Source organism: Paramacrobiotus metropolitanus, unplaced genomic scaffold (assembly GCF_019649055.1).
Source record: "Paramacrobiotus metropolitanus isolate TYO unplaced genomic scaffold, Prichtersi_v1.0 Parri_scaffold0000072, whole genome shotgun sequence".
Lineage (NCBI taxonomy): Eukaryota > Metazoa > Tardigrada > Eutardigrada > Parachela > Macrobiotidae > Paramacrobiotus > Paramacrobiotus metropolitanus.
In genome coordinates, this window is record NW_026570292.1 from 398,068 (window position 1) to 422,682 (window position 24,615).

Sequence of the window (24,615 nt, forward strand, 5' to 3'; positions counted from 1 at the left end):
TACTCCAGTGTGATGACCGGAATCTGTATATATCCAGCACTTTTGTGACTTCCGCTATTCCTACTGATATAAAAAGTATTTCTCTAAATTGTCCCGGCTCTGAGATTCGCATTTACTGCAACATCATGCAGTATGACATGTCTCCGCTGCCGTATAGAATCTACTTAACGGCTGTCTGGCTATTGGGATTCAAAGCTGCTGACGGTGGAAGAATTCCGGTCAAGCGATTTCTAACGCACGTTAAACATAATATCACCACGCTTGTAATTAAATACTCCAAGATCGGCTACGTCGACCGCGCCTTTCTTATGGGGTTTCGATCTCTTGTGATTTTGGAACTTAGTAATAACGACATCACCAGTATCCGAGTCGATGCCTTCGAAAGTTTACTGGAAAGAGAACCGGCTTTCGGTATACCGGGACTAACCGCTCTTTGGCTAAGCCGCAATGCCTTGGAAACATTTGACTGGAGTGTTCTGCATCCACTGCGAGATTCTCTAGTGAGTTGTTATGTTTTCAAAGAATTTCGCTTTTTTCTAATTAAACTCATGCAAGAAAAAAAATCAAGATACCTGCATCAAGCCTCATTCTGCATTCGTACGTACAACGAAATTTAGTGACAATGGCACATTATCGTCGTTCGTTTAACGCGGCAATCTTTTTTATACTGATTTGATTCTGCTTGTGGTTAGAGGTCCCTCGAGCTTACAGAACAGGATCCCAAACTGGCGGTTCTCCTCCACAGCGGACCCACATTCCGTATATCCCTCGGTCATCTGCGCTTAGATTATAATCGTTTAGAATTCCTACCAGATTGGATGCTGCATAGCATCGACACCAAACTGAACGGTTTGACTAAAGTACTGTATGATTTCCGTGGCAATGACTTCTGTGCGAGTCCATGGAACGTCAAGGACGAATGCACATGCTGCACGATGGAAGATTTCATGCGCTGGATGATTGATACCACCATAAGACAAACGTCCGAAAAGGTCATTATCGGATTTTCCTGTGGACCCAAATCGACTCCGTACACTAATAGTGTAGCCACTGCAGTAAACATCATATTGGCCAACCCATTTGAACGTTGTAAGTTGTTGTAAATGAAGCAAGGTCAAGCGTTCGATATTGTGAAGAGGTACTAATTTACAGTTCTTTCAGGTTTTAAAGTAACGAATGTATCAGTTACCACCGAGTCACCGCGCCGCTTTGCTAACACTTTTAATATAAGCAGTAACGTGAATACTACCACCGTAATCAGTACCACCAGGTTAACTACAACAACCGGCGCTACGCGGCAAACTACAAGCGATGCACCGCGGATTCCCTCGACGACTAATAAGCCAATCACTACCAGTGCGATACGTACTAGCACGACTACCATTACCAGTACCAGCACGGCGACATCAAGCACTACAATAACAACGGTTCCAAAAGGAGAAAGTACTGCAGCGCATCCTGGACTCAATTCAACATTCAACTGCCACGAAATAAATGTCATTGAGATGAAATGCGGTCGGATTATGTCTTCCCAACCTGATTTGCAAAATGCGATGGGTACGTTAGTGGTGTTCACCGGCGACAGCACCGCAATATGTATTAACACACTCTCCGAACTCCACACCATGATGATCGAACAATTCAGTCCTTCTCTGCAAAACCGTTCTACTGATAAAGCGGTGCATGCGCAGTGCCAAAAGGGACAAATCACGATCAGTTCGCTGGACCCGGCAACATCCGGCGCTAGTCAGCTGGTATTCCAAACCGATTTGACTCCGAGTTGCTACGAACACTTTACGGTTTTTCTTCATTATGTTGACGAAAACATGGTTTCCGATTACGATAGAAGCTCCGCCGTTGCCGAAATCGTGCCACATGTAAACTGGATGCAGTTACGAGAATGGATGCACTGCCTGTTAATATCTCCTGCCCATTACATCGTAACCGTCAACTGTACGGCGGGAGCGCTTGCTTTCTCTCATGACAACATTTCTACAATGGGTGCTATTGGTGTGGCTGTACATAGTGACGACACCATTGGATGCAAGAATATTTCGGATGCCGTCCACAAACACGTTTTGGCCCAAACAGAAACCACCATAAAACCTTTGATCACGGCATCATCGACATCGGTTGTCACTTTCTGCGCAAAGGGGCGGGCACATTTGTCAGAAGGTCAACGTAAGCAGTTAAATAAGATGAATTTTGATTACTTAACAACACCGGACAAGTTTTGCCGCAGCGCCTTCCACCTGTTATTGAATTTTTTGTTCTCTGTACAGTTTATGTAACAGATGGCACCGCACTAGTTCTCCATGTTTAAAAATATAGCCCAGTAATGCGAACGTATGGATGTGTTACTTCGAACAATATTATTATTACACTTAAGCCAAAATTGTGATATTTCGTAAATAAACGTTGTGCGAGAAAGTTTCTTTACGTTCATCAAGTGAGTCCATGCTGCGGGCGCCACGACACGTCCGTGACGACTGCCTATAAAAGTACAGTTTAGTTATAACTCTGCACGTTCCTTAAATTTCTGTGCCATTCTGTTGAAATTCAGAGTTCAAGGGTTCCGTAAATGCTTGCTTTAAGAGTATTGTATTCCAACGAGACAGACAAAATTATGTAATTACAAGAGCAAAATATCTGTAAAATGCATCTAATTATTTCTCGTATTACCGGTACCATAGAAGAGCTTCTCGGATTCGCTTTGTGCTTCTAAAACAGTCGGTATGATGCGACATTTTTGCAGGTAACTCACTCATTACTTTGGTTTAAATACCACAAGGCACAAAGTGAATGTCAGACCGGCACTCCTTATTTGATTTCTGCTACGAAGAACGGAAGCCAGCATTCTATTCCAGGGAATCAGATCGGGTGGTGGTATAAATACATTATTATTTGATGCTTGATTAATGATGTTTGCTACCGTATGTAATAATTCACAGAATAGATTATTAATCAAAACCTGAGAATACGGAATCGAAAGACACTAAGATTATTAATGTAAGGTTTTAAATTTTTATCGACGAAATCACCTCCTTTGGCGCTCCTTTTTCAAGGCTTTTTGATTATCGCTATCCCAGTGCATCCTTCCCAAAAAGCTTCGCGTTTACAATACTAGTACAGTACAATTACGTACGTATGGTTAGCGATAAAATTTTCAGGGCATTGCGCAGGCAGAATGGGATAACTGGAGCAGATCTTTTTCCAAGCCACACATTTGTAATTTGAAACGATTTCCACAGTTAATTTTGTATATTCTATTATTCTAATACGCGTTACAGGTACGCTTGAAAAAACGACTCTACAGTGGGTGGGCAGTGAAAATCGCAAGTTATAATAGGAACAACGAACAGACACGCAGTATCACCAAATAAGTACGTACTGATAAACGTACCCAACGTGTACGAGTACATACTGTACTTAATTAATAAAAGTGTCAGTAAGTGTGCTGTTTCGGACTTTCTGAAGTAAATTATAAAAAGCTGCGACTGGTTCCACAACATCTAAATAAAAAATCCCTTCTAGTTAACAAGAGAAGGAATAGTTCTCCAATACACTTTCCGACGGGTTGTTACGTCAAAGATATACAACTGCAATAATCCGCACAATGTCTTCGCACCACTGGGGAACCGCGTACATGTTTCATCCAGTAATTGAATGTCTTTCTCCTTAATTTCTACATGTTTCGTGACCTACTCAATGCAATTGCCGGCACGTCTTCACGCAGCCTTTGAATGCCACATGCAAAGCAACGCTCATCGGATGTCTTATTTATTTTCAAAGTAGCCTCTTCCACAATCAAGTATATTACCAGATGAAGCTATAGACACAGAATCTGGTGATCAAACGGTTGACACTGTCAGTCATAAAGCTGGGATTGTACATACCTATCAGTTGTGCATAATTTCTTCCATGTTTGTTTCTTCCATGGTGTAGGGCGATCACGCTTGCAATTTCTCTTTCCTCGTCAGATTATTGCTCAGCAAAACAACAATTCCTATATGATGTCCAAAATATTCTGCCCTCTGTTTGCCTTATTAACATTTTGTACCGGAGTCCGCGGTGTGCTGAATGTGACTGTGATGATCCATGGAATGTGGAACTCCATTTACTTACAAAAATTACCCTTCACCGCGCCTGGTTTTGAGATGGGCGCGGCAGTGGCTAATGAAATATACGCGGACAACTTCAATATCCAGCTGGAGTTTGTATCATCCGATTTGGTTCAAACTTGTCCGGATATTTCCCCAAATTTCTACCAAATTGCGGACCGATATTATGGCGTACCAGACGAAGAATCGCGCGTCCTGGCGGTTATGTACGCAGGTATATGCGGCTAAAATTAGCCGAACCATATCGCACGTAATACTAGAGGCTTTGAGCAGAAAACACCATAACCATACCTTAACCATCCCTTATCGTGTAGTTGGACGACCGCCATCGAGGTAGCAGTGTACAAAGTACTCAGCGAAGGCGCATAGCTGACTCTGGGTCCCTTCAGATTTAATTTGTTTTCTCGCACTGCGTGAAACGATCTCTTTCCAAAAAATTACATTTACATTCAAAAATGTTTTCTCTATTCAAAAAGTGTATATCTGGGGAAGTTAAATTGGGCAGGTGTTAAGGGGAGCCTTTGAAAGTCCATCACCATACGACACGTTTGTATGGTATTCACACTTACCATACGCTCGCACTTAACCATATAGTATGGTTAAGTGTATGGCTATGGTTAAGTGGAGCAGTTGCTCAAAGCTTCTACTGTAATAACATACTAGCTTAATAATAAATGTGTACGAAACGAAGATTTATTAAGCGGTAATGCCGGTCATTATAATTATATTGATCCCATGATTTATGTTACATGTATACGTACGTTTACCTGCTTATCAATGAACTTTAATACCAACTCAAAGCCATTTCAAGGCGCTGCCATCATTGCGCTGAATAAAGTCACGTTTGCATGCAGGGTGTGACCAAGCCACAACAGCAGCTGAATTCGGGCGAGGTGTGGTAAATCCGGCATGGCCAACGCTACCTATTCCATTCTGTACTAATAATAACTAAATTTTGTTTTGCAGAATGGAATGTTTTAACGATGAATATGTAAGATTTTGCTCCGGGACGCAGTAGCGGTAATTTTAATCAGAAATTATGGCATGTTTCACCGTTGGTTTCGATATAGTGGAACTACCTTTTCCCAGTTCCGAAACCGAACAACGTACCCAACCACGATCGCTTTCGGTCCTGGCCAGTACGAAATATACGGTGTTATGGTGGGCCAGTTGAGTATCGCGTACAGGTGGACGAGTGTCGCCGTTATCTATGATGTCTCTGGGGTGATTTTATTCCACTTACGGGTGGGCCAGGATATTTTCCGCTACATGCGTCAGCGTTATGAACATATCGATGTTCATGCATTTCCGGTTAATTTGACAACGAGCGTGGATTTCCCGTCGATAATTAGAGAAATTTCTCTGCATACTCGAAGTAATTACCAGCTTCATTGCTTACCCTTTGGTTGCCCATGTTCGCTCACAGCACAGGAATCAATTATTTTATTTTGCTTTTTGCAGTGATCTTTTTTGCGATACCTTCCAAATCTACGCAGCAGTTTTTGGTAAGACATTAAGAACCGCAATTTGGTACAGCAGTGCAAAAATATAATAACCAATAATATCGATGTTGTTGCAAACTTTTCGGCTTTTCAGGTTGCCTTTGCGGAATCCGGTGAACTGAGAGAAGAATACGTAAGACAACTAATTACAGTAGTACATTAACTGCTGTTGTAACCGTCAGATTTTAACGCACAGGCTGTGTACGATTCAGGTGTTCCTCTATATGGATTATGTGGGAAGCATCAAAAGTCCCCTATATTACAACTATACAGACACTAATGATGTAACTGTTCTGCATTCTTTGTTTTATAGCATTAAGAGGAACAAAAATTTCAGTACATGTTGTACATGACTATATAGCTGCTCTTATCAGGTCACTTCTGCAATGTGGAAGTCGGTCTTCGTTGTTACCATCTGTTACGATCATCCCGATACGATTAAGGAGCTTCGACAAGCTTTATATAAACTTGCCGTGGCCAAGTACAACGCCACATTCGTTGGTCCTGACGTAAGCCATAGTCGCTAATTCGCTGTGTTTCTTCTGATCTGATTACTTACCGTCGTATTACTCGTATTACACAATAACTGAATCAATTTCAGCCAAACGAGTACATTACAACAGCGTATACAGCGGTTCTTGTTTACGCTCAAGTAAGACAATTTCTTAAACACTGCCTGGAATTACATAAAATACACGAACGTGCTTAATAGGTCTTGAACGAAACAATCAACGCCGGATATGATCCGCGTGATGGCAGCCGCTTAGCCGGTGCTATGCTGGACCGTACCTTCACGTTTCCCGCTGTGGGAAGCGTGTATGTCGATGAAAATGGCGAACGGCAGAATACAGTCTGCCTAAAAAATTTCCAACCGCAACTACAGCGCTTTGAAGTAAGGCATCAAATTAAGGAAAACCCATTACGTCAGTCATCATTGAGTTATTGTTTCAGAGAGTCAGATATTTCGATAGTGCCACAAAAACTCTGCTCAATGTTTCTGATATGGTCGTCTACTGGGGAACACAGCAAAACTTACCGCCGTCTGGTACACCTGTATGTGGTTTCATGAAGGATGAAGGACCTTGTGCCAGGCTAGGTTTGTTAAACTCGTTGCAGGTTTAGTTATTCATCAAAAATCTGACCTTACGCAAGCAATTATGCGTAACAGGTTCGGCGACCATTGGTGGCATTGTCTGCGGGATAATTTTGATTGTTCTGATCTTGGTTTGCATAATTCCGCCTTTTCGGTAAGACCGTGACACTAAGCAATGACTCATCTTTTTAAGAGAAAAGGTATATTTACTTAACTGCCAGTTAACGAAATTTTGAAACCGGTTAATAGATTAATTTTTTTTACAGCCGCTTGCAGAAACCGATCGTTGATGAAAACTGGTGGGTAGTGGATTTGCATTACTTGAGCCGAGCAGTGGAAGTCGGCAGTAGCGAAGTAAGACCCTAGGTTTTATGAGATAAGTACCGAACCTGATGTGATAGTGTAAATTATGGTTCAGTTTACCTGACTTACAAAATAGTACTTGACCGTGTCAACAGATTTCCGGACGTAGTCACCCGTACTCGTTCAAATCCAATTTGTTGATCAACGCACCCATGCGCTACCGCGGGATACACGTGTGGGCAAAGGCTGTACAAATCAGTAAACGCACGGTATTACTGCCATCGAGTAATGGAATTATCAACATCAGACCGGAGTTCCGCCAGCTGATTTCAGAGGTGACCTTATCTTCCCAAGAAACTTTAAACTTCTTCCCATTTAAAATGCAACAACGATTGCGCTCTTTAGATTCGCTTACTCTCAAAGCAATACGCCAATATCAACCCATTAATCGGCATCGGACTCGGGCCCATTCGCTTAACGTATCTGACCGCTCTTTGCCAAAGGGGAAATCTCGGTGACCTTATCGAGGAAGTGTCACTAGACTGGGGATTGAAATGCTCGCTGATTGCTGATCTCGTTGAAGTCTGTTATTAAAGTTTCGCTGCACCTTTTACTTTTTTAGCTTCATAGTTTTCTTTAGGGTGTTGCTGCGATTCATCGTACCACGATTCGTCGCCACGGTCATTTGCGTCCCTCAAAATGTCTGATCGACAGCCGCCTGGTTCTAAAGATTAACGAAGCCGGGTTTTATGATACGCTGCACGAACTGCAAGTTGAACTGATCAACCCCAAAAACTTCGAAGCTATTGGAGAGATTCTACATAATGCGTGGGTTGCACCGGAATTAAGGATTCAGCTCATTGAAAGCGCCACATTTGCGCATATTGCAATGCAAGCCGAGCCGCCGGCTGATGTGTACGCTGTCGGCGGACTGATTAATTATGTACTCTCAAATCACACCGAGACAACAGGTACATAGTAGCTATTTTAATCATTAAGCTGGTTCGAACATTGCCTCGATGACACAACTCAGTTTCTTTTCTTGTTTTTCATGTAGACGAGAAGCTAGTTGATTTTGCTTACGCTAATAAACACGGCATTCCGCCAAGCGCTGTGCCCACGTTATCCACGCTTTTATATGAATGCCGCAACGTGAAACCAGAAGATAGACCAAACATTTGGCAGGTTAAAATGGAAATTAACAAAGTGGCTGACAACGCGGGAAAACTATTTGATCAACTGGTTAAGCGACTGGAAGACTACGCTGTGCAGTTGGAAGCTGCTGTGTCCCTTCGAACATATACGCTCAAGCAGGAAATGGAAAAATGTGATTCGCTGTTAGGAGAGATGCTTCCAAGGCAGGTTTCACCTGGCAGGGAACCGTTTATTCTTTATCTTTACCAATTATGTAAGAGCTTTATAAATTTAGGTATGTGCTTGTCCAGCTGCGCATTGGTCATTTGGTACAACCGCAGATCTTCCCTTCGGTGACCATCCTCATGACTGGGGTCGCCGGTTTCGATGAGTTTGTAATCAAGTCTCAGAACAATCCTCTAGATTTGGTGGTGTTCTTGAACACCATGTTCACAATATTCGATTGCAGTATTGCCAAATATGACTGCTACAAAGTGGAGACGATATCAGAGTCGTGCTTGGTACAATAAATATTACTAAACTACTAGCCATAACTGTGCTCCTGTCCGCGATCCTTAAACAAATTACTGTTACATTCTGCAGGTTGTTAGTGGTTTGCCGGTAGAAAATCACGGTGATCACGTGCATATTATCGCTAGCCTGGTGCTAGAAATGCGGACCGAGTTCGAGCGAGGATTTCCGGAAGGTCTCCACCTGAAAGCAGGAATACATAGCGGTGAGGGCAATCGCTGTTCTGTTTAGGCTGAAACATTTTTTTGACCGATCAAAATCAGCAAGTCTTACTTGCGGGTAAAATGTTTGCTTTATCTAGGTCCTTGTGCTGCTGGTGTTGTGGGCACCGCTCGACCGCGTTATTGTGTGTAAGCAAATCTACAATAATCGAGGGCAAAAACTCGGAGAGGGCAAAACAGCTTTTAATAATTTTAGTCTGCGCTTTGTACGCTGTTCGAGTACATCACGCCAGAATTTGAACTGAAGCCCTGATTAACGGCAGCTTTGGCTTGTTTAGATTTGGTGATTCTGTAAATGTCACCTCGCGGTTGGCGTACTCCAGTAAAGCAAACAAAATCCATATTAGTAACGCTGCGGAAGAGCTTCTTGGATTTGACCCCAGTTTTAAAGTCACTCGGCGTGGTATGACTTACTTGAAAGTGAGCCATGCTTTCAGTTTGTAATGCAGGGAGTCATCGGTTTCTTAAATTTGGAGCATAATGAATTCATGGCAACGTAACTTTTTAGGGAATTGGATCGGTAATGACCTTTTGGCTGGAGGCTTAATGAAGACCATGGATTTTTGATATGCACGTATTATGTACTGTTGCCTGCTGAATAATGTAGTAATGTTGTGCTCAAATTTCGATCAATATCACTGAAGTGTGTTGAGGTAAAAAGGGACGAGAATTAGCCCTAGGGGATGGGTACATTAAAGATTTGGCAGCTTTGCGTGGCCAGTAATATGACTAAATAAATAACCATGTGCTCCTAACGAGCCACGCTTATTCGTCTGGTAAAATTATGAATTGCTTCCATTGAGATGTGCTGGTGAGGCAGCCGCAATAAAGTGCGTGATTTACTACTATCACTTTGTTAATGCTTACGGTAAGTTCACTATGACTGTATGCATCTAATGGTAAGTTAAAAATTGCCGGCTGCCATTGCGTATTAGGCTGTCAGTGAAGTACGTAATTGTGGCCCGTCGGTTTCGTGAGCATTACTGCTTGCAAACACACGACGATCACAGACTTCGAAATTATATTAATTTATATTGCAAAACTTGCAAAAAGTGCCTGGGAACTTGAAAGCTGCTTCTGTTACAGGCAAAGATAACCGTGGCACTAGCTAGAGGCAGCACTGTTTCCGGTTGAAACTGCCGGAAGCTTACCGCCGGCGGCATGATGCTACTTAATTAAAATAGGCGCATGCATATTTTACTTGCCACTAGAGTTCGTAAGTCGTCAAAATGACGAAGCGTAACGATAGTTAACGAAGCGGTTCGTCAAGCTTCGCGCAGGTTTTCGGGGCCAAAAGACACCGCTTCGTTAAGCTTCGTTATTGCAACTTATCTTTTCGCTTAGTCTAGTTATTACTGGTACTTTCGTTCGCTAAAACTTTCGCTAATTTTTTCGGATTTTTTGGTAATTTCTGGCAGATTTTAAACAAATCTGTCTGTCAGCTTCGCGCTTCGCGCGAAATTTGATTATTTTCTTTAATTTTTCCAAAAATTATTGCTTTTAACAGATTTTGCTTGGTATGAACTGTACATGAGCAAAATTCAGACTCAGTTTTGGTAAGTATTTTTTCTTTTAAAAATTTTTCGCTCAGTTCCGTTTTTTAGTCAACAAAATATTTTCCGTTACCGCCAAGTTTCGTTAAATGATTTGGTAAAATCGCTAAGTTTCGTTATTATTTTTCGAAATTCACAAACAGTTAAGTTTCGTCAAGTTTTCCAAAAAGGCTGAAAATTTCCGTTTCGCTGCTGAAATCTTGACGATTTACGAACTCTACTTGCCACTTGCCAGCTGTACTTTCAAGTTTCAACCTCATTCATTCCGGGCTTTAAGTTATCCGATAAAACTTTTGGTGAAGGTTATTTTTACAAGTAATCATCCCTCCGTAATTAATTATTGTGATCTGATACACAACCTTACCCCGGCAAGGATACTGGTAAGTAGTGTTCACAGCCGAGCACAGTACTGCGGACACTGGACAGACGGTCCTAGCTGCAACGCAGCAACAGTTTCCACCAAACGCACAGGCGCAGCCCATGTTGTCCGTTCCTTACTCGTTTCTTATTCATCACTGGCCATGTCATCGGAACAACCCCAACCCTGTGCTGAATCGGCCAGCGTCCGCTCTTCTGTGGAGGGCGCTTTGACGGAGCGACTCGCTATCGGACTGCAGGAGCTGAAGAGCAGTGGAGTGCTGTGCGACGTGGTGCTGAAAGGCGCGGAAGAGTCAGCCGTCGGGATTCCCTGTCATCGTCTGGTGCTCAGCGCCCAGAGCAGCTACTTTCGCACCATGTTTGCGTCGGATTGGAAGGAGTCTGCTGAAAAAGAGATTCGGCTGCGGAATATCTCCAGCAACACGCTGCAGAAGTAGGTGCTAAATTTTACTACGATGCCAACATCCGAAAGCCTCAAATTACCCTTATTCGTACTTAAAATTAATATTTACCTTACTTTGTCTTTGCACATCACTATAAATAATGAGAGTTAATATCCTGTTAATTTTTGCTTTTCTTGAACGAATTTTTAAATTGAAAAGTATAAAATGGCACAGTATTCGTGAAAGTTTTCTTTGTCACTTTGTGTGTCTCAGGTTGGTCGATTATGCGTACACAGTGATGATTCCGATTGATGATGGCAATGTGCAGCCACTTCTCGCTGCGGCGATATTTTTTGACTTCTCTCCCGTCGCTACGCTGTGCTGGAATTATTTGGAAGAGCACATGGATGTGTCCAGTTATCTGCAGGTGTATTCGTTGGCCAAGATGCATAATAATCCGCGTTTGGCTGAGAAGACCAAAGGGTTCGTGTTGCACCATTTCGTGAAGATTGCACAAAGCGCTGAATTCTTGCTCGTCGATGCGGCAACGGTAAGTTTTGGTTTCTTGGGACACTCAGAAACTTGAAATTGTGTGAGTGCGGTCATTACGCGGATGTCCTTGATATTATACAGATTACAAGAAACAGCCTCGGCTTCGCCTCCGCGTTTCTTGGGTTCTAAACTCCTAGGCCGGTTTACGGATTGTTAACTTAGAACGGATAAATCTGAAGAGCTCGATAACAAAAATTTTATAAGAAAATGGATGTTTTAGTTTCGTGCAGTCGAACGCAATTACTTTGACTTTACAGATCATTTTTTAGTAAATTTTCGTAGCGAAACCCCATCCGAATCTAATCACCCACGAGAGTACCACATTACAAACTAAAAGGACGCTAAGTCTGGACAATGGTGCTCCCACTAAGGACTTAGCGGGCCCTGTTCTATTTTGCTCAGTAATATTGCAGTTTGGTCATACGTTCACCTAACGGGCTCCGTGCACTGGATAGCATTGGTAGCTCGGTCACCCATCTACCTAACGGGATCTATGCACTGGACAGTAGTGGTAACTCGGTCACGCGTTCACCTAACGGGATCTATGCAATGGACAATATTGGTAACTCGGTCACTAGACAGTAGTGGTAGCTCGGTCACTAGATCACTTAACGGAGTTTGTGCACTGGACAGTAGTGGTACGGTACATCGGTCACTAGATCACTTAACGGAGTTTGTGCACTGGACAGTAGTGGTAGCTCGGTCCCTAGATCTCTTAACGCAGTTCGTGCACTAGACGGTAGTGGTAGCTCGGTCCCTAGATCACTTAACGGAGTTTGTGCACTGGACAGTAGTGGTAGCTCGGTCCCTAGATCTCTTAACGCAGTTCGTGCACTAGACGGTAGTGGTAGCTCGGTCCCTAGATCACTTAATGGAGTTTGTGCACTGGACAGTAGTGGTAGATCGGTCACTAGATCACTTAACGGAGTTCGTGCACTTGACAGTAGTGGTAGCTCGGTCACGCGTTCACCTAACGGGCTCTGTGCACTGGACAGTATTGGTAGCTCGGTCACCCATCTACCTAACGGGATCTATGCGCTAGACAGTAGTGGTAGCTTGGTCACTAGATCACTTAACGGAGTTTGTGCACTGGACAGTAGTGGTATCTCAGTCACTCTTTCACCTAACGGGTTCTGGGCACTGGACAGTATTGGTAGCTCGGTCACTTACTCACCTAGCGGTTTTTTGACGCACTCAATCACTAGGTGAGTGACTGACCGAGCCCCACCTGTCCAGTAAGAAAAATCGCTAGGTAAGGAGAAAAATCGCTAGGTGAGGAAGTAACCCTGCTACAACTACTGTCCAGTGCACAGAGCCCGTTAGGTGAGCAAGAGCAAAGCCCGCTCGATGATTTTCTCACCTAGAAATTCCGCTCAGTGGGCAGTTATGGTTTTTTCGGCCACTCACTTGTCTAGTGATTTTTCTTACTGGTCAGTGGTGGTAGCTCGGTCACCCACTCATCTAGAGATTCCGCTCAGTGGTCGGTGATAGTGTTTCGGTCACTCACTCGTCCAGTGATTTTTCGTATTGATTTTATATTTGATATTTTATACATTTTATATCGGTTGATTTTAAACGTGTTTCGAGCTCGGCAACACCGGCAGCAATGTTTGAATAACGCGAGTGTTTGAATAAGTACAATAGTTTATTTATTTTTCGGTTTAATTAGTGTGATAATTATGTCAATTGGTATTTTGTATTGTATCTAGGCAAATATTTCTAAGTTTCAAGGTGACCTTTAAAATGGGTTGGATCAATCTGGTCTTGATGCCGGCTCGATATTTTCATAAAAAAAAAACACATGCCGGCCACTTCTGAACTATCCCGGATCTAATGGCGTTGTCCGTTTATCCAGAAGTTTTATGATTATAGAGATCTCAAAACTATGGGGCGCCGCGCGTAGTATAGATCTTGTACTTAATAATAACATGAGAACAAACATGCTAACATAAAGTAGGTACAAGACAAGACAACTTTATTCTCCCAGATTTCTTCTAGCAGGGGCACACCATGCGTTGTGCCGTATAATTAATAATTAATGATTTAAGAAAGAGAGTCAGAACAATTTGAGCATACCTAACACTGGTAATGTTAATAAAATAACAAGTGCCGGTCGCGCTAGCGCGCGACCAGTTGTGTTTGAGGTATGGAAGAATGAAAGAAATACAAAATATACTCGTACTTCGTAACAGCAATAAAAAAAATTTTGAGAAATATTTCAAACATAAAAACCTCTGCGAGGCCAGCTACGAAAATATTTTAAACATGTAGAAATGTGGAAGTTTATTGATTTTCAAGCTTTCCGGTTAAATTCGACCAGTTTTATGAAAACTGTGAAAAGCCTCCGTAATTTTTCTTTTTTCATGGTTCTTTTTAACGTTTTTAATGTAACTTTATACTGCCGATCCAAAGTACTTACTGAAAACTTGAATTTTTGGGATAATAATTAAACGGTGATAAAATGGATGGAGTGGATCATTTACACGATGCCCATAAAAAAACATTTTTCAGCGCAGAATTGATGGAAACTTGTGGGGAACAGTTAACGGTCGCCCAAGGTGACCTCGCATGCTGCATCTTTTGCTACTACTGTAATTGTAAGATTTTTCAGCCATCAGTCAAGTTCTTCGGTATATATTAAAATAAAATAAATACATATTTAGCAGATTTCGAGGTAAGTGAATGCCCAAGCTACCACCAGTATCACAGCCGTACGAGAGTCAATACAAAAACAGGCCGCGGGCCGGCCTTTAGATATTTAGGAATTACATATAAATTAGACAATTAAGACCGTGAGATATTAAGGTACTCAGACATTTCTAGACATTTTGAAATTTCGAAACTCTGGAGGCTCAAAAAATTAGAGGTAACGGCCCCGCTGCGCGGGGCCGAGTCGAAATATTTAGAAATATTTAGAAATCCTTGAAATGTAAAAGCTTTGGAGGCGACTTTGGTGGAAAAATTTGTAGTTATTTTGAGGTATCCGAACGTGTTTTTAAAAGCGCCTTAAAGGTTTTAAGAATTTATTACAAAATTACAATTACAATTTTGATGGAATTGACAATTTAAATACTCGTAACTATACAGATCTGTAGTTTAGGTTGCTAAGCTGCGAAACTTGTATTTGCTTACTCGATACGTTTCCAGAATTTACTGGAAATTTCTAAGAACTTGAAACGCTAAGTACAGGAAGTTTGAAAGGGATTTTGAAAACGTTTCGGAAACCAAAATTTTTCTCCAAGCTGCAGGTAGGAAGCTTTGGAAGGTGCTCTATTTTATAAAATTAATAACTTAATGGAAAAATCAATGTTGATTTAGGAGATAATTTCCAAAAGTAACAACCTTTAAGTACTGACTACCTTTAAGTACTATCTGTACAACTTTTAAAAATTTTTTCAGACCTTCTCCAAAACTCAAGATTTTTTTTAAGATAAAGGTAGGAACGTTTCTGCAATGCTCTATTTTATAAAATTATCAACTTATTGAAAAAATCAATCTTGATTTAGGAGATAATTTCCAAAAATAAGGACGTAAGGATATTTGAATCTATTGATAATAATACACATAACAGAGTACGTTAACATAGGCAGAAGAGAATAGAACGCAAATTTTGTGAATTTAGCTGCATTATATGTGTACATTAACGCTTCACGGAGGCAACAGTAACATTTCTCCGCTAAATACTTTGCGGCTATCTTTCAAGACCTGGTTAAAAAAATTGCCTAAACAAAAGAACAACGTTTTCTCTTTCTCCGTAGTATGTTCCGCATTGTTTCTGTCAGGCCGCCCTCGGGTACTGCAAGGCCAAAGGCAGCTAGGCGCTCCTGTAGCTTCTCTTTTTGTGGGGAATATGCCGGGCATTCATTTAGAGCATGACACTCGTCCTCCACAACCCCGCAGAAGTTACATAGTCGTTCCTCTCGCGGTAAACCGCTCCATCTTCCTGTCTCCACAGCAAAGTAGTGACCGGAAGTCAGTATTTTCACCCAGCTTCCGCTAATCCTCATAGACATGGTTTGCAGTAGGTGCACTTCTCCGCTCTCCGGTAGACACTGAAACATAAAGTGCAACCTGCTCCTGGCAGCATTATCCTGTACCGATTTAAACAAATTCGTCCGGAATTTTTGCTCGAGTCTCGTTATTATATCATCTGAATTCGGTTTCGCTAACTGTTAACAAATTTTTTGGACGGGGTTTGCTAAAATTAATTTTGATCTCATCCGGAAATTCTTTAAGCGCTTTTTTTAACCAACATCGCGATCTGCTTTTTTGCAATCAAAATACTTTCTTCGAATGCCGCTCGTAGAAGAGTGCCTGAATTTGCGCGGCTGAGCTTTTCGAAGAAGCGCATCTGCTGTCTAATTTGTCTCAGACTTAGTGCGTTAGATTCGAAAGATAGAGAATCGCATCGGTGTTCGTGGTGCTTCGGAGGCTGATAGTCCGTTTCGCAAAGTTGATTTGTACTTTATCGGTTTCGAAGTTTTTACCGCATAATCCCGACCCGCATGTCGCTATACTTCCTACAACCGCTTCAAAAATCGTTTGCGCAGTTTTCCACGTACACCCAGTTTCTAACCCTGAAAGTTTCTGTACTGCCATATTATAACCCCTCTTAAGGGAAGTGGGCCGGTACATGGTGCTAAATTCCTGTACATGCACGAAAACTTACACTTTCGCGCACTCCCAAACACATTTTTGTTTCTGATTATGATATTTTGTAGCCAGAAGATTTGTATAAAGCGGCGTGAAAACCGTTTGTGCGCGCAACATCCGGTTCGGGAGTTATGGCTGCTAGAAAATTCCAAAAAGTTTAAATGCGTTCAGGTGTACCAGAAGTCTTATTATGGGCCGATCTCCCTCAAATTTTGCACGTAAATGCACATAACCATGAAGATAGTTTTTACACCGATCCACTGTTCTAGCATGTTTTTCAAATTTTAAAATGAATTTCAAAAATTTTAAAATTCATTTTAAAATTTGAAAAAACTCATGGAACTCTGGATCGGTGTAAAAACGATCTTCATGGACATGCGCATTTACGTGCAAAATTTGAGGGAGATCGGTCTATAATGAGACTGTTGGTACACCTGAACGCATTTAAACTTTTTGGAATTTCCTAACAGCCATAACTCCCGAACCGGATGTTGCGCGCACAAACGGTTTTCACGCCAGTGTATACAAATTTTCTGGCTACAAAATGTCATAATCAGAAACAAAAATGTATGTGGGAGTGCGCGAAAGTGTAAGTCTTCGTGCATGTACACGAATTTGGTACCATGTACCGGCCCACTTCCCTTAACTCGCTCTGCTAAATGTTTAGCTGACTTTTTAAGGTCACATTGCTCGTTCAGCACGAAGCCCAGATACCTAAATTCTTGAACCTGCTCTAGGTACAGAGTACATGCAAATAGTGTACAATATCGTGACATTTTTTTAATTGGATTTGCGTTTTTTTAAATCCTTTTCGCTGCTCGTTTGGTTTTTAAATAATTGGACATTAACGACATAATAAGAGAAACGCCGGCGATTGTGTTGGGGCATGTGGCCAGCCTCAGCTATACACCGTAGCCGGTCCGACTAACTTTTTATCGTTTATCGGCACACCTAGATACGTACAGACTGCTTGCACTTGCTTTACCATCCGCTCGCACGCTGTGCTTGCTGGTTTCCCACACATGAAAAAATCATCGAGAAAATGTAGGAACGCATCACTACACGTCTTAAAAATCCACTCAAGTAAACCAGCAAATTTATCGAAAAGGTATGGACCCGACCGAAGACCGAATGAAATGACTATATCGTAGTAAAACTTCCCCTCCCATTGATACCCTAGCAAATGCCAATCCTCTTGCCTAACCGGTAAAATTCTGAAGGCACTTTCAACGTCGATTTTTGCCATAAGCGAGCCCCTTCCCTGCCGCATTACTAGTTCTACCGCATCGTCTACGCCTACATATTTTAATGAGTACTTATCTTTTTGGATGTAGTCGTTGACACTGCATCCAAACGGTTGTGACAGATCCATAATGACGCGGTGTCCTAAAGGCCGCTTCGGGCGCAGTCCCAGTGGGTTGGTGACAAAATGCAGATAGGGCTCAGTAGGAAACGGGCCTCTCGCGTGGTTTGCCTGCACTTCTTTGGCGATCATCGACGCTATAACCTGCGGATCATCTAATGCTGAGCGGGCATTACAAGTAAAGCGGCGAAACTGCGGGCCCAAGTAGCCGACCGCGAAACCAAACCTAAAGCCCTGCAAGAGGAAACAAACAGTTTCGCGATCGTTATTGTGTACCAATAACTCAGCGAGTCTCTCGACGGAGACCGGTGTGGTCACTTCCGGGTTTGGCATTGTGACCGTTGCCATGCTTATGCTGAGCTGCATCGTGTTCGGCGACGGGGTGGTCGGTGGCGCGGCATACTGCGCACTTGTGGCTGTAGGGACAGTTAGCTCCTCTGGTGCATCTCCCGTTATTCCAGTTCCTGCACAGGTCTGGCGGGATGTGTCGAAAGGGCCGATCCGCCTTGATGTCCTGTCGACCCTGTGCTGAGAATTGGAGCTTCTTGGCACAGTCCTGCTCGGTATGGTCCGCGATCACGCACTCGCGGCATAGCTGGAGATGTGCGCGATGTGGGAGGCGAGCGACGCAGCGGTCCAGTAGGTTTCGGTCAAGCCGGTACCAGTCGTCATAGCTTGTGTCGCGGGTGCGGCCGGCACGGAAGGTTTTATCGTACTATAGCCACACTGCAGCCGTGTACGTGCCCGTCAGGTTGGTGATGGTAGCCTGGTATGAGTCTAACGGATCTCTAAGCTCAGGATGATAATGACTACGTACACGACGAAAAACAATGAACGCTTCGCACCACAATGTAAAGGATGTAATCGTGACCTTTCGCGGTTTAGAATCAGATAGTACAAAATCACTATCTCTAATCTCGATCTTAGCTTCGCCCTGGATTGGTGACATAATGCTATTCGCCCGCAGCAGCTTGTCTAAATCGACATTAACCGTAAGGTCATACAGTTCTTCCAGACATTTATCACTAACAAGAGGAAACCCAGCCGGCAATGGTGGTGGTTTCTTACTGTTTGTGGCTCCTGCGCTTGTGCCCGCGGACGTCGATGGGGACAGATCGTTGACCTTTTGTGTTAGCTGGGTGAGATGATTCTGCTGGGAGAGCATCAACTGAATAAGCATGGCGGTTTCCGTTGGCTGGGACTGGACGGCCGTTGGAGGCGTGGAAGGACCCGGTAAAAGCTGTACCTCCGGGTTCTTCTGTGCCAGCAGTGACTCCAAATGCTGTCTGGCGGCGGTAACCTGGGCATCGATGCTGACTGTGGTTCTCGTGCTTACCGTGGCGTTGCTGTTAGCAGGACATTCGCCCGAGTTGGGAATCATCTGCGCCCGTGGACGTCCCTTGCTGGTCGCTTTGCCGGTGGTTGGAGAGCGTTGGCGTTGGTTCTTCTACCTCGTCTCCCCTACATCGCGATGTTAAATGGCAGTGGAATAACTTCCAGTAGTTGAAAGGTCACATTTAAGCGTTAACTGTTGCAAAAATTATTCAATCCGACACGCGTGCAAACCGAATGAAATGACATCCATCACCCAACGCACATGAACAATCTTTCGCGAAATGCTATCAAAGTAAATAGGTTAACTCCCGCTGCCAGTGAAAGGGACGGAGAGGTAATAGAGGATTGGACAGGCATAACTGGCGATGGACAGGCAAGGGCGGGATCAACTGCAACGACAAAGGGCAGGCAGGCGATCCGCTGGTAAACAGGACGATTCCGCATTCCACGGAGATAGAGAGGAGGTAGTCATCAGGTCCGTGCGAAGTCCAAGCAATTGTCCATTAATGCCCTGCTTTAACGAGAAATCAGGTTGGCCGGCGTTTCTCTTACCGCGTTAAACAAAGTTAGCGCACCGGCGCAAACTTCCATTTTTATCTCCCGGTATACTACATATTTATGTATTTTTGGAATAATTGTCATTTTGTGTTAGACAAGGTTTTTGCATCGGATTTGTTTGAAATGCTAATAGTTGCTTGCGGGTTTGGTATTCAAGAGTCCAGAATTGGTTTTGAGACTTCTGCACTCTTGGTGTTTTTCGCGTATTTTAGATCGTCGAGCTGGCAGCATCTCATGACTTGTGCGTTGAAAGTGAGGACCAAGTGTTTGAGGCAGTGAAGCGTTGGTGTGAATACGACCAGAGTGGACGTCAAACGCAGCTGTCGGATGTTCTGCAGTACATCCGTGTTCCATTTCTCTCTCCCAGGCGTTTGGAAAACTATTTTTTGGTTCTTCTTAATGGCTTCATGGGCTCTAGCGCTGTGCATAGTCCACCTCAGTCTACGGTTATCCAAGAACTACCCGGCCGGAGAAGCGAAGCAATAGCATCTCGATGTCGGCCTCGAGAATCATACGGTAGGCCGAAGAACATGACAGTTTATTACAAATTTTTTGTTGCTGTATCAGAATAAACTATTATGAGTGACTTGTTTCATGAATCATGGCAAATTCATTGTATCAGGATCGCGATCATGTGAAACGACGAGTACAGATCCAATACAGATATGCAGTTATTGAAAACATGGTATCGCTGTATCACGGAAGAGATTTAATGGTTTTTTGAATTTTTGTCCTTGTGTGCTGTCTGCAGGCTTACAAAAATTGACTTGGAGTGGTTGTAATTTAATAATAAGGTTATCGTGGTGCTCGCATGTAGTTTAATAAGTGCTGTGTTTAATAAGTTCTCATGTGTGCTTTTCATCGTGATGCTTCATAATTTTTCTGCCTCTCATCCTCATCCATTTTGGTACTTCGTTTGTACTTGTATTTCGATACTTATTAGGTTAATCATCATGTTGATCGTTGCCACTAGTTTTCTTGGGTGAGTATATCGTTATTTTTAACTTAGGTTGGCCGAAAGTGGTCGTATGTGCTGGTGGCTGGGATCATGAATTGAACAGAATGGATGCAGTACAAGTTTTCAGTCCATCGATGTCGGCCGTCTGGCTCCTCGACAGATCAAAACTCCCGCAGGCCGTTGCTGGATGTAGCATGGTGGTTACGGAAAACAACTCGCTTGTCATCTGTGGCGGATTCGAAGAGAATGATGTATATATCACGAAGCGAGTCTGCCAACTGGACTTGTTTCGGAATGAGTGTACTGATCTGGCACCGATGTCAGTCAGTCGTGCTGGTGGTGGCGCCGCTACTCTTAAAGGCGGTATTTACGTTGTTGGTGGCCTAAATGCCGAAGATAATATTCTGGCAGACATGGAATGTTATGACTCGGAACAAGGCACTTGGCAGTCTGTGGCTGGCCTGCCGTTTCCTTTAATATTTTTTGCCTTGGTTGCTTCCAAGGACCGGCTGTACGTTTTTGGAGGGAACGCACAACTAGACTCAGGGCCTCTTAACTCGACCTTCTGTTACGATCCACAAGTAAATGCGTGGAGTAAACTGGCTGACATGCCAACGGCGCGACGACAGTGCAGGGCTTGTATTGGTTCGAATGGCTTGATTTACGTTATCGGTGGTAAGAAAAACAGAAGTGTTAAATTTTTCTGAGTAAGTAGTAGTTATAAAGTGGAGATCCGGAAGCCGTGTCTGGCTTTGCAGGTTGGGATTCTGACCAAACTTCGCGCTGTGTAGAGGCTTACGATCCTGTCAGCAATCAGTGGTCGAAGAAGAGTAAGTAAATTTAAGCCTGTGGTAGACGTATTGAAGGTACTCATACCGTAGACTGCTATTGAATCATGTGTACATGCGAATTCAATTTTATGCTGTAAACATGTCTTAGCCATTTTTTGGGTGCAGGCGATACAATCAACGAGCACGGCGCAGCTGGATGTGCGTATGTGGATGGCAAGATTTACGTTCTGGGTGGGTGTTCCGATACTACCGATTCAGATATCGAGGTGTACGACGAGGATGCAGATGTGTGGAGCCTACTTCCCTGCCGATTACCAGCGGCCAAAGCGGACTTCGGTTGTGCCGTTATGACTGTGAAACATGGTAAATTGCTTAACGAATGCTGTGATTTTGGTGATTGAAAGTGCACTCATTAAAGTTGGTTATCTTGATTTTTAATTAAAACTCTGTGAACAGGTGATAATCAGCTGAATTTGAACTTTACTCAACAATGAAATGGGATTGAAGAAAAGAAGTGCGGTTTGGAGCTTCCAGTGCAACGTTTTACGTGGAATTGTGTCTTTTGAGTTTGTTGTGATAAGTTTTCCAGGCTTAGGCCTTAAATAACATTTACTTTGAAGCAGCTCTAATTAACTGGAAAAGAAGGCTGTTGCCTTTTAAGTTGCGCCCCAGAGTATGCGAGGAAGAGTGGCCTCCCCGTTCACCCGTGCTCTGGCGGCTGTTATGTTGTTTTCTTGTTTTTTTGTGCTGTTTTTACCATCTACCAGATTCACAACCAGTAGATTTTTCCGTTGCTGTATTCCGTGGTCTGAGCCGTTTTCTCTGGCTTTTGCCCCGTAGAAATCTGCTGCGGTGACGTTTGAGGTGTTGTCAGTGACAGGGATTTAAAGGTATGGATTGTGCTGGCGTGTAGTCTCCGTTTCTGCTCGCCCAAAGTTGAACTAGCCTCTCTTCTCTTGTCAGAGGCGTTTTGGCTGTTTATGATTAAAATAAAGCAACACTAAAGAGGTCAAACAGGCTGGCTACGTCGGCTGGTCAGCATTATGAAAGATTTTTTGCTAACGATACCGTACTTTATTGGTAAATATCCAACTCTATACATATATGCAAATCTCTGGCTATGAATTAGTGTCGATTCAATTAAGTACACACAACTATAGGAACAGCCACAACCGATTTTACACACCGTTTTTACAGATACGTTAACTGGCAAAGAAATCAAACGAACTGCTGTGAGAATGCTAAAAACGTGATATTAATTATTGTATTACTGTCTTGGGAAGCAGCGCATTGCGCACCGCTCGCCGTGTGGAAGTATGACCTGTGCAGCGATGCGAGTTGCTAAAAATGTAGCAAACTACATAGCAATGCGATGTGAAAAAATGATAACCATATCGAGCAGTACTTTGTCACAACCGCTATAGTAGTATTTAAATGATACTTCTTAGGCGGTAGCTCTTCGATAATTAAGCGAACCAGTCGTACACCCCTCAGTTCCCAGCTTTTCCTGACGTTATCAATGCATTCGTTCCCTTGTGCTGATCATATGCCGTTAAGCAAGCACTCGCGCGACACTCGCCAGACGTTGCTACATGCCATACGGCGTACTGATAATAATGTACACGGCAGCGTCGAATTTCGGCCCATCATCCAGGAAATTTCCCTCTTTACACGCGGTGGTGGGTGTTGCTTTTCTAAGTGTTTTGCTTAGCTTGCAGCACAAGCAAGTATACAGCTTGTTATGGCAGTATAATTGGTGCATCTGTGCGTTGTAGTGATTTTCTTTGCGAATGTCACCCAAGAGTTTCTGGTAAAGATATTAGACGACGCTCTTGGGCAATAGCTAGAGTCGGTGACTGCTCTCGTTTTTTTCTTAAGGAATTACTTGCAGAACCTAAAGGACGAAAACGCGCAGAGTTAGCCAACCTTTTCGAAACTGCTTCGTAAAAACTAAAAAGGCTGGGTGTTCTAGGTTTTTTCACAACGCAAGCACCTGTGACTTTGTCGCAGTAGTCGGATACACGCCCTTCCGCGACGAAAATAAATGTACGCATCATAAAAACAGCCAGTGCGCCATGCGCCGAATCAAAACAAATTGAAATCAACCGCACAGCTGATAGTATGAAAATCTCTCAGCCGGACTTGCAACGCGCAGAAGGCACCACTGCAGTTTTCGCCAGCGAACATTTCCCTGTGTCAGCACACTGTACGACCTCCACACGATGGCTTTGGAATTATCAAACATCCCAGCGCAAACTAATACCTCACAATCAGAGAAATACGAGACCATCGATGTGCACTGTCAACACGGTCAGGTCAGGCCGCGCTCTGCCGTTGGCGTTGGTGTACATAGTGATGATACGATTCAGTGGAAGAATTCTTTTATCGCCATCCACGAATACGTTTCGGCCCAAGCAATGACCAGAGTAGAACCGTTGATTACCTCGTCGAAATCTGTTGCCGCTTTTGCGGAATGGGGCAGGTGTTAGTGTCTGATGGTCAACCTACGCAATCGAAGAAGATGAATTTCGGTTATTTAATAACGCCGGACAGGAGGTGCCGCAGTGCTTTCCATAGGCTTCTGACTTTTTTGGCTTCTGTAGTGTCTTTTTAACGAATGACACTGTCTGAAATCTCCTCCCCATTTGAAAGTTAAGCACAGCAAAGACGACGTATATTCATGTTGTGAGTTTTTGTTCACTGATACTCTTGAACAGATAGCCTGGACGCAGCAAAATCTTGTTATTATTGTATGTTTGACCAAAGTTTCGCATTTGCATTACTTTTGTCAAACAATATTAGTACACTTGTGCCAAAATTGTGATACTTTATAAATAAACGTTGCGCCAGAGAATTTGTTTACATACATGGAGTGACTGCCATGTTGTCGAAGCCACGTCTTTGACGAGTGCAGTCAAATACTGTTTGTTATAAACTCTGCACGTTCCTTAAATTTTTATGTCATTTAATTTAAATCCAGCGTTTGGGAATTCCGTAAATTCTCGCTTTGAGAATATTGTATTCAAACGAAGCAAACAAAATTATGTAATTACACGAGCGAAATATCTTCAAATCCCTACTAGTACTAGCATAATTATTTCTCGTATTAGCAATACCATAAAAGAGCTTCTCGGGTTTGCTTTGTGCTTTTAAAACAGTCGCCATGATGCGACATTATTGAAGGTG

The 24,615-nt window shown here is 43.1% G+C and overlaps 3 protein-coding genes across 3 annotated transcripts; all 3 read left to right on the plus strand.

The window, feature by feature from the left end:
* The first annotated feature begins 4,157 nt into the window (after positions 1-4,157).
* Positions 4,158-7,998, plus strand: LOC129594861 (receptor-type guanylate cyclase gcy-28-like). The gene is made up of 16 exons (XM_055491714.1): positions 4,158-4,335; positions 4,976-5,014; positions 5,088-5,112; positions 5,192-5,496; positions 5,583-5,626; positions 5,718-5,756; positions 5,836-5,907; positions 5,998-6,132; positions 6,225-6,275; positions 6,336-6,515; positions 6,575-6,719; positions 6,792-6,870; positions 6,983-7,070; positions 7,175-7,354; positions 7,425-7,601; positions 7,660-7,998. The coding sequence occupies exons 1-16, from the start codon at positions 4,158-4,160 to the stop codon at positions 7,996-7,998; spliced, it is 2,076 nt and encodes a 691-aa protein (XP_055347689.1).
* A 492-nt stretch (positions 7,999-8,490) lies between these two features.
* LOC129594958 (guanylate cyclase 32E-like) lies at positions 8,491-9,469 on the plus strand. Its single transcript, XM_055491825.1, has 6 exons — positions 8,491-8,548; positions 8,623-8,674; positions 8,757-8,889; positions 8,986-9,034; positions 9,184-9,325; positions 9,414-9,469. Exons 1-6 carry the CDS (start codon positions 8,541-8,543, stop codon positions 9,450-9,452), a joined length of 423 nt encoding a protein of 140 aa, XP_055347800.1. The 5' UTR covers positions 8,491-8,540; the 3' UTR covers positions 9,453-9,469.
* Positions 9,470-10,730: 1,261 nt separating this feature from the next.
* LOC129594841 (kelch-like protein diablo) lies at positions 10,731-22,343 on the plus strand. The gene is made up of 7 exons (XM_055491688.1): positions 10,731-11,269; positions 11,493-11,769; positions 19,893-20,196; positions 20,690-21,313; positions 21,397-21,468; positions 21,595-21,792; positions 21,886-22,343. The coding sequence occupies exons 1-7, from the start codon at positions 10,980-10,982 to the stop codon at positions 21,921-21,923; spliced, it is 1,803 nt and encodes a 600-aa protein (XP_055347663.1). The 5' UTR covers positions 10,731-10,979; the 3' UTR covers positions 21,924-22,343.
* The last annotated feature ends 2,272 nt before the right edge of the window (positions 22,344-24,615 follow it).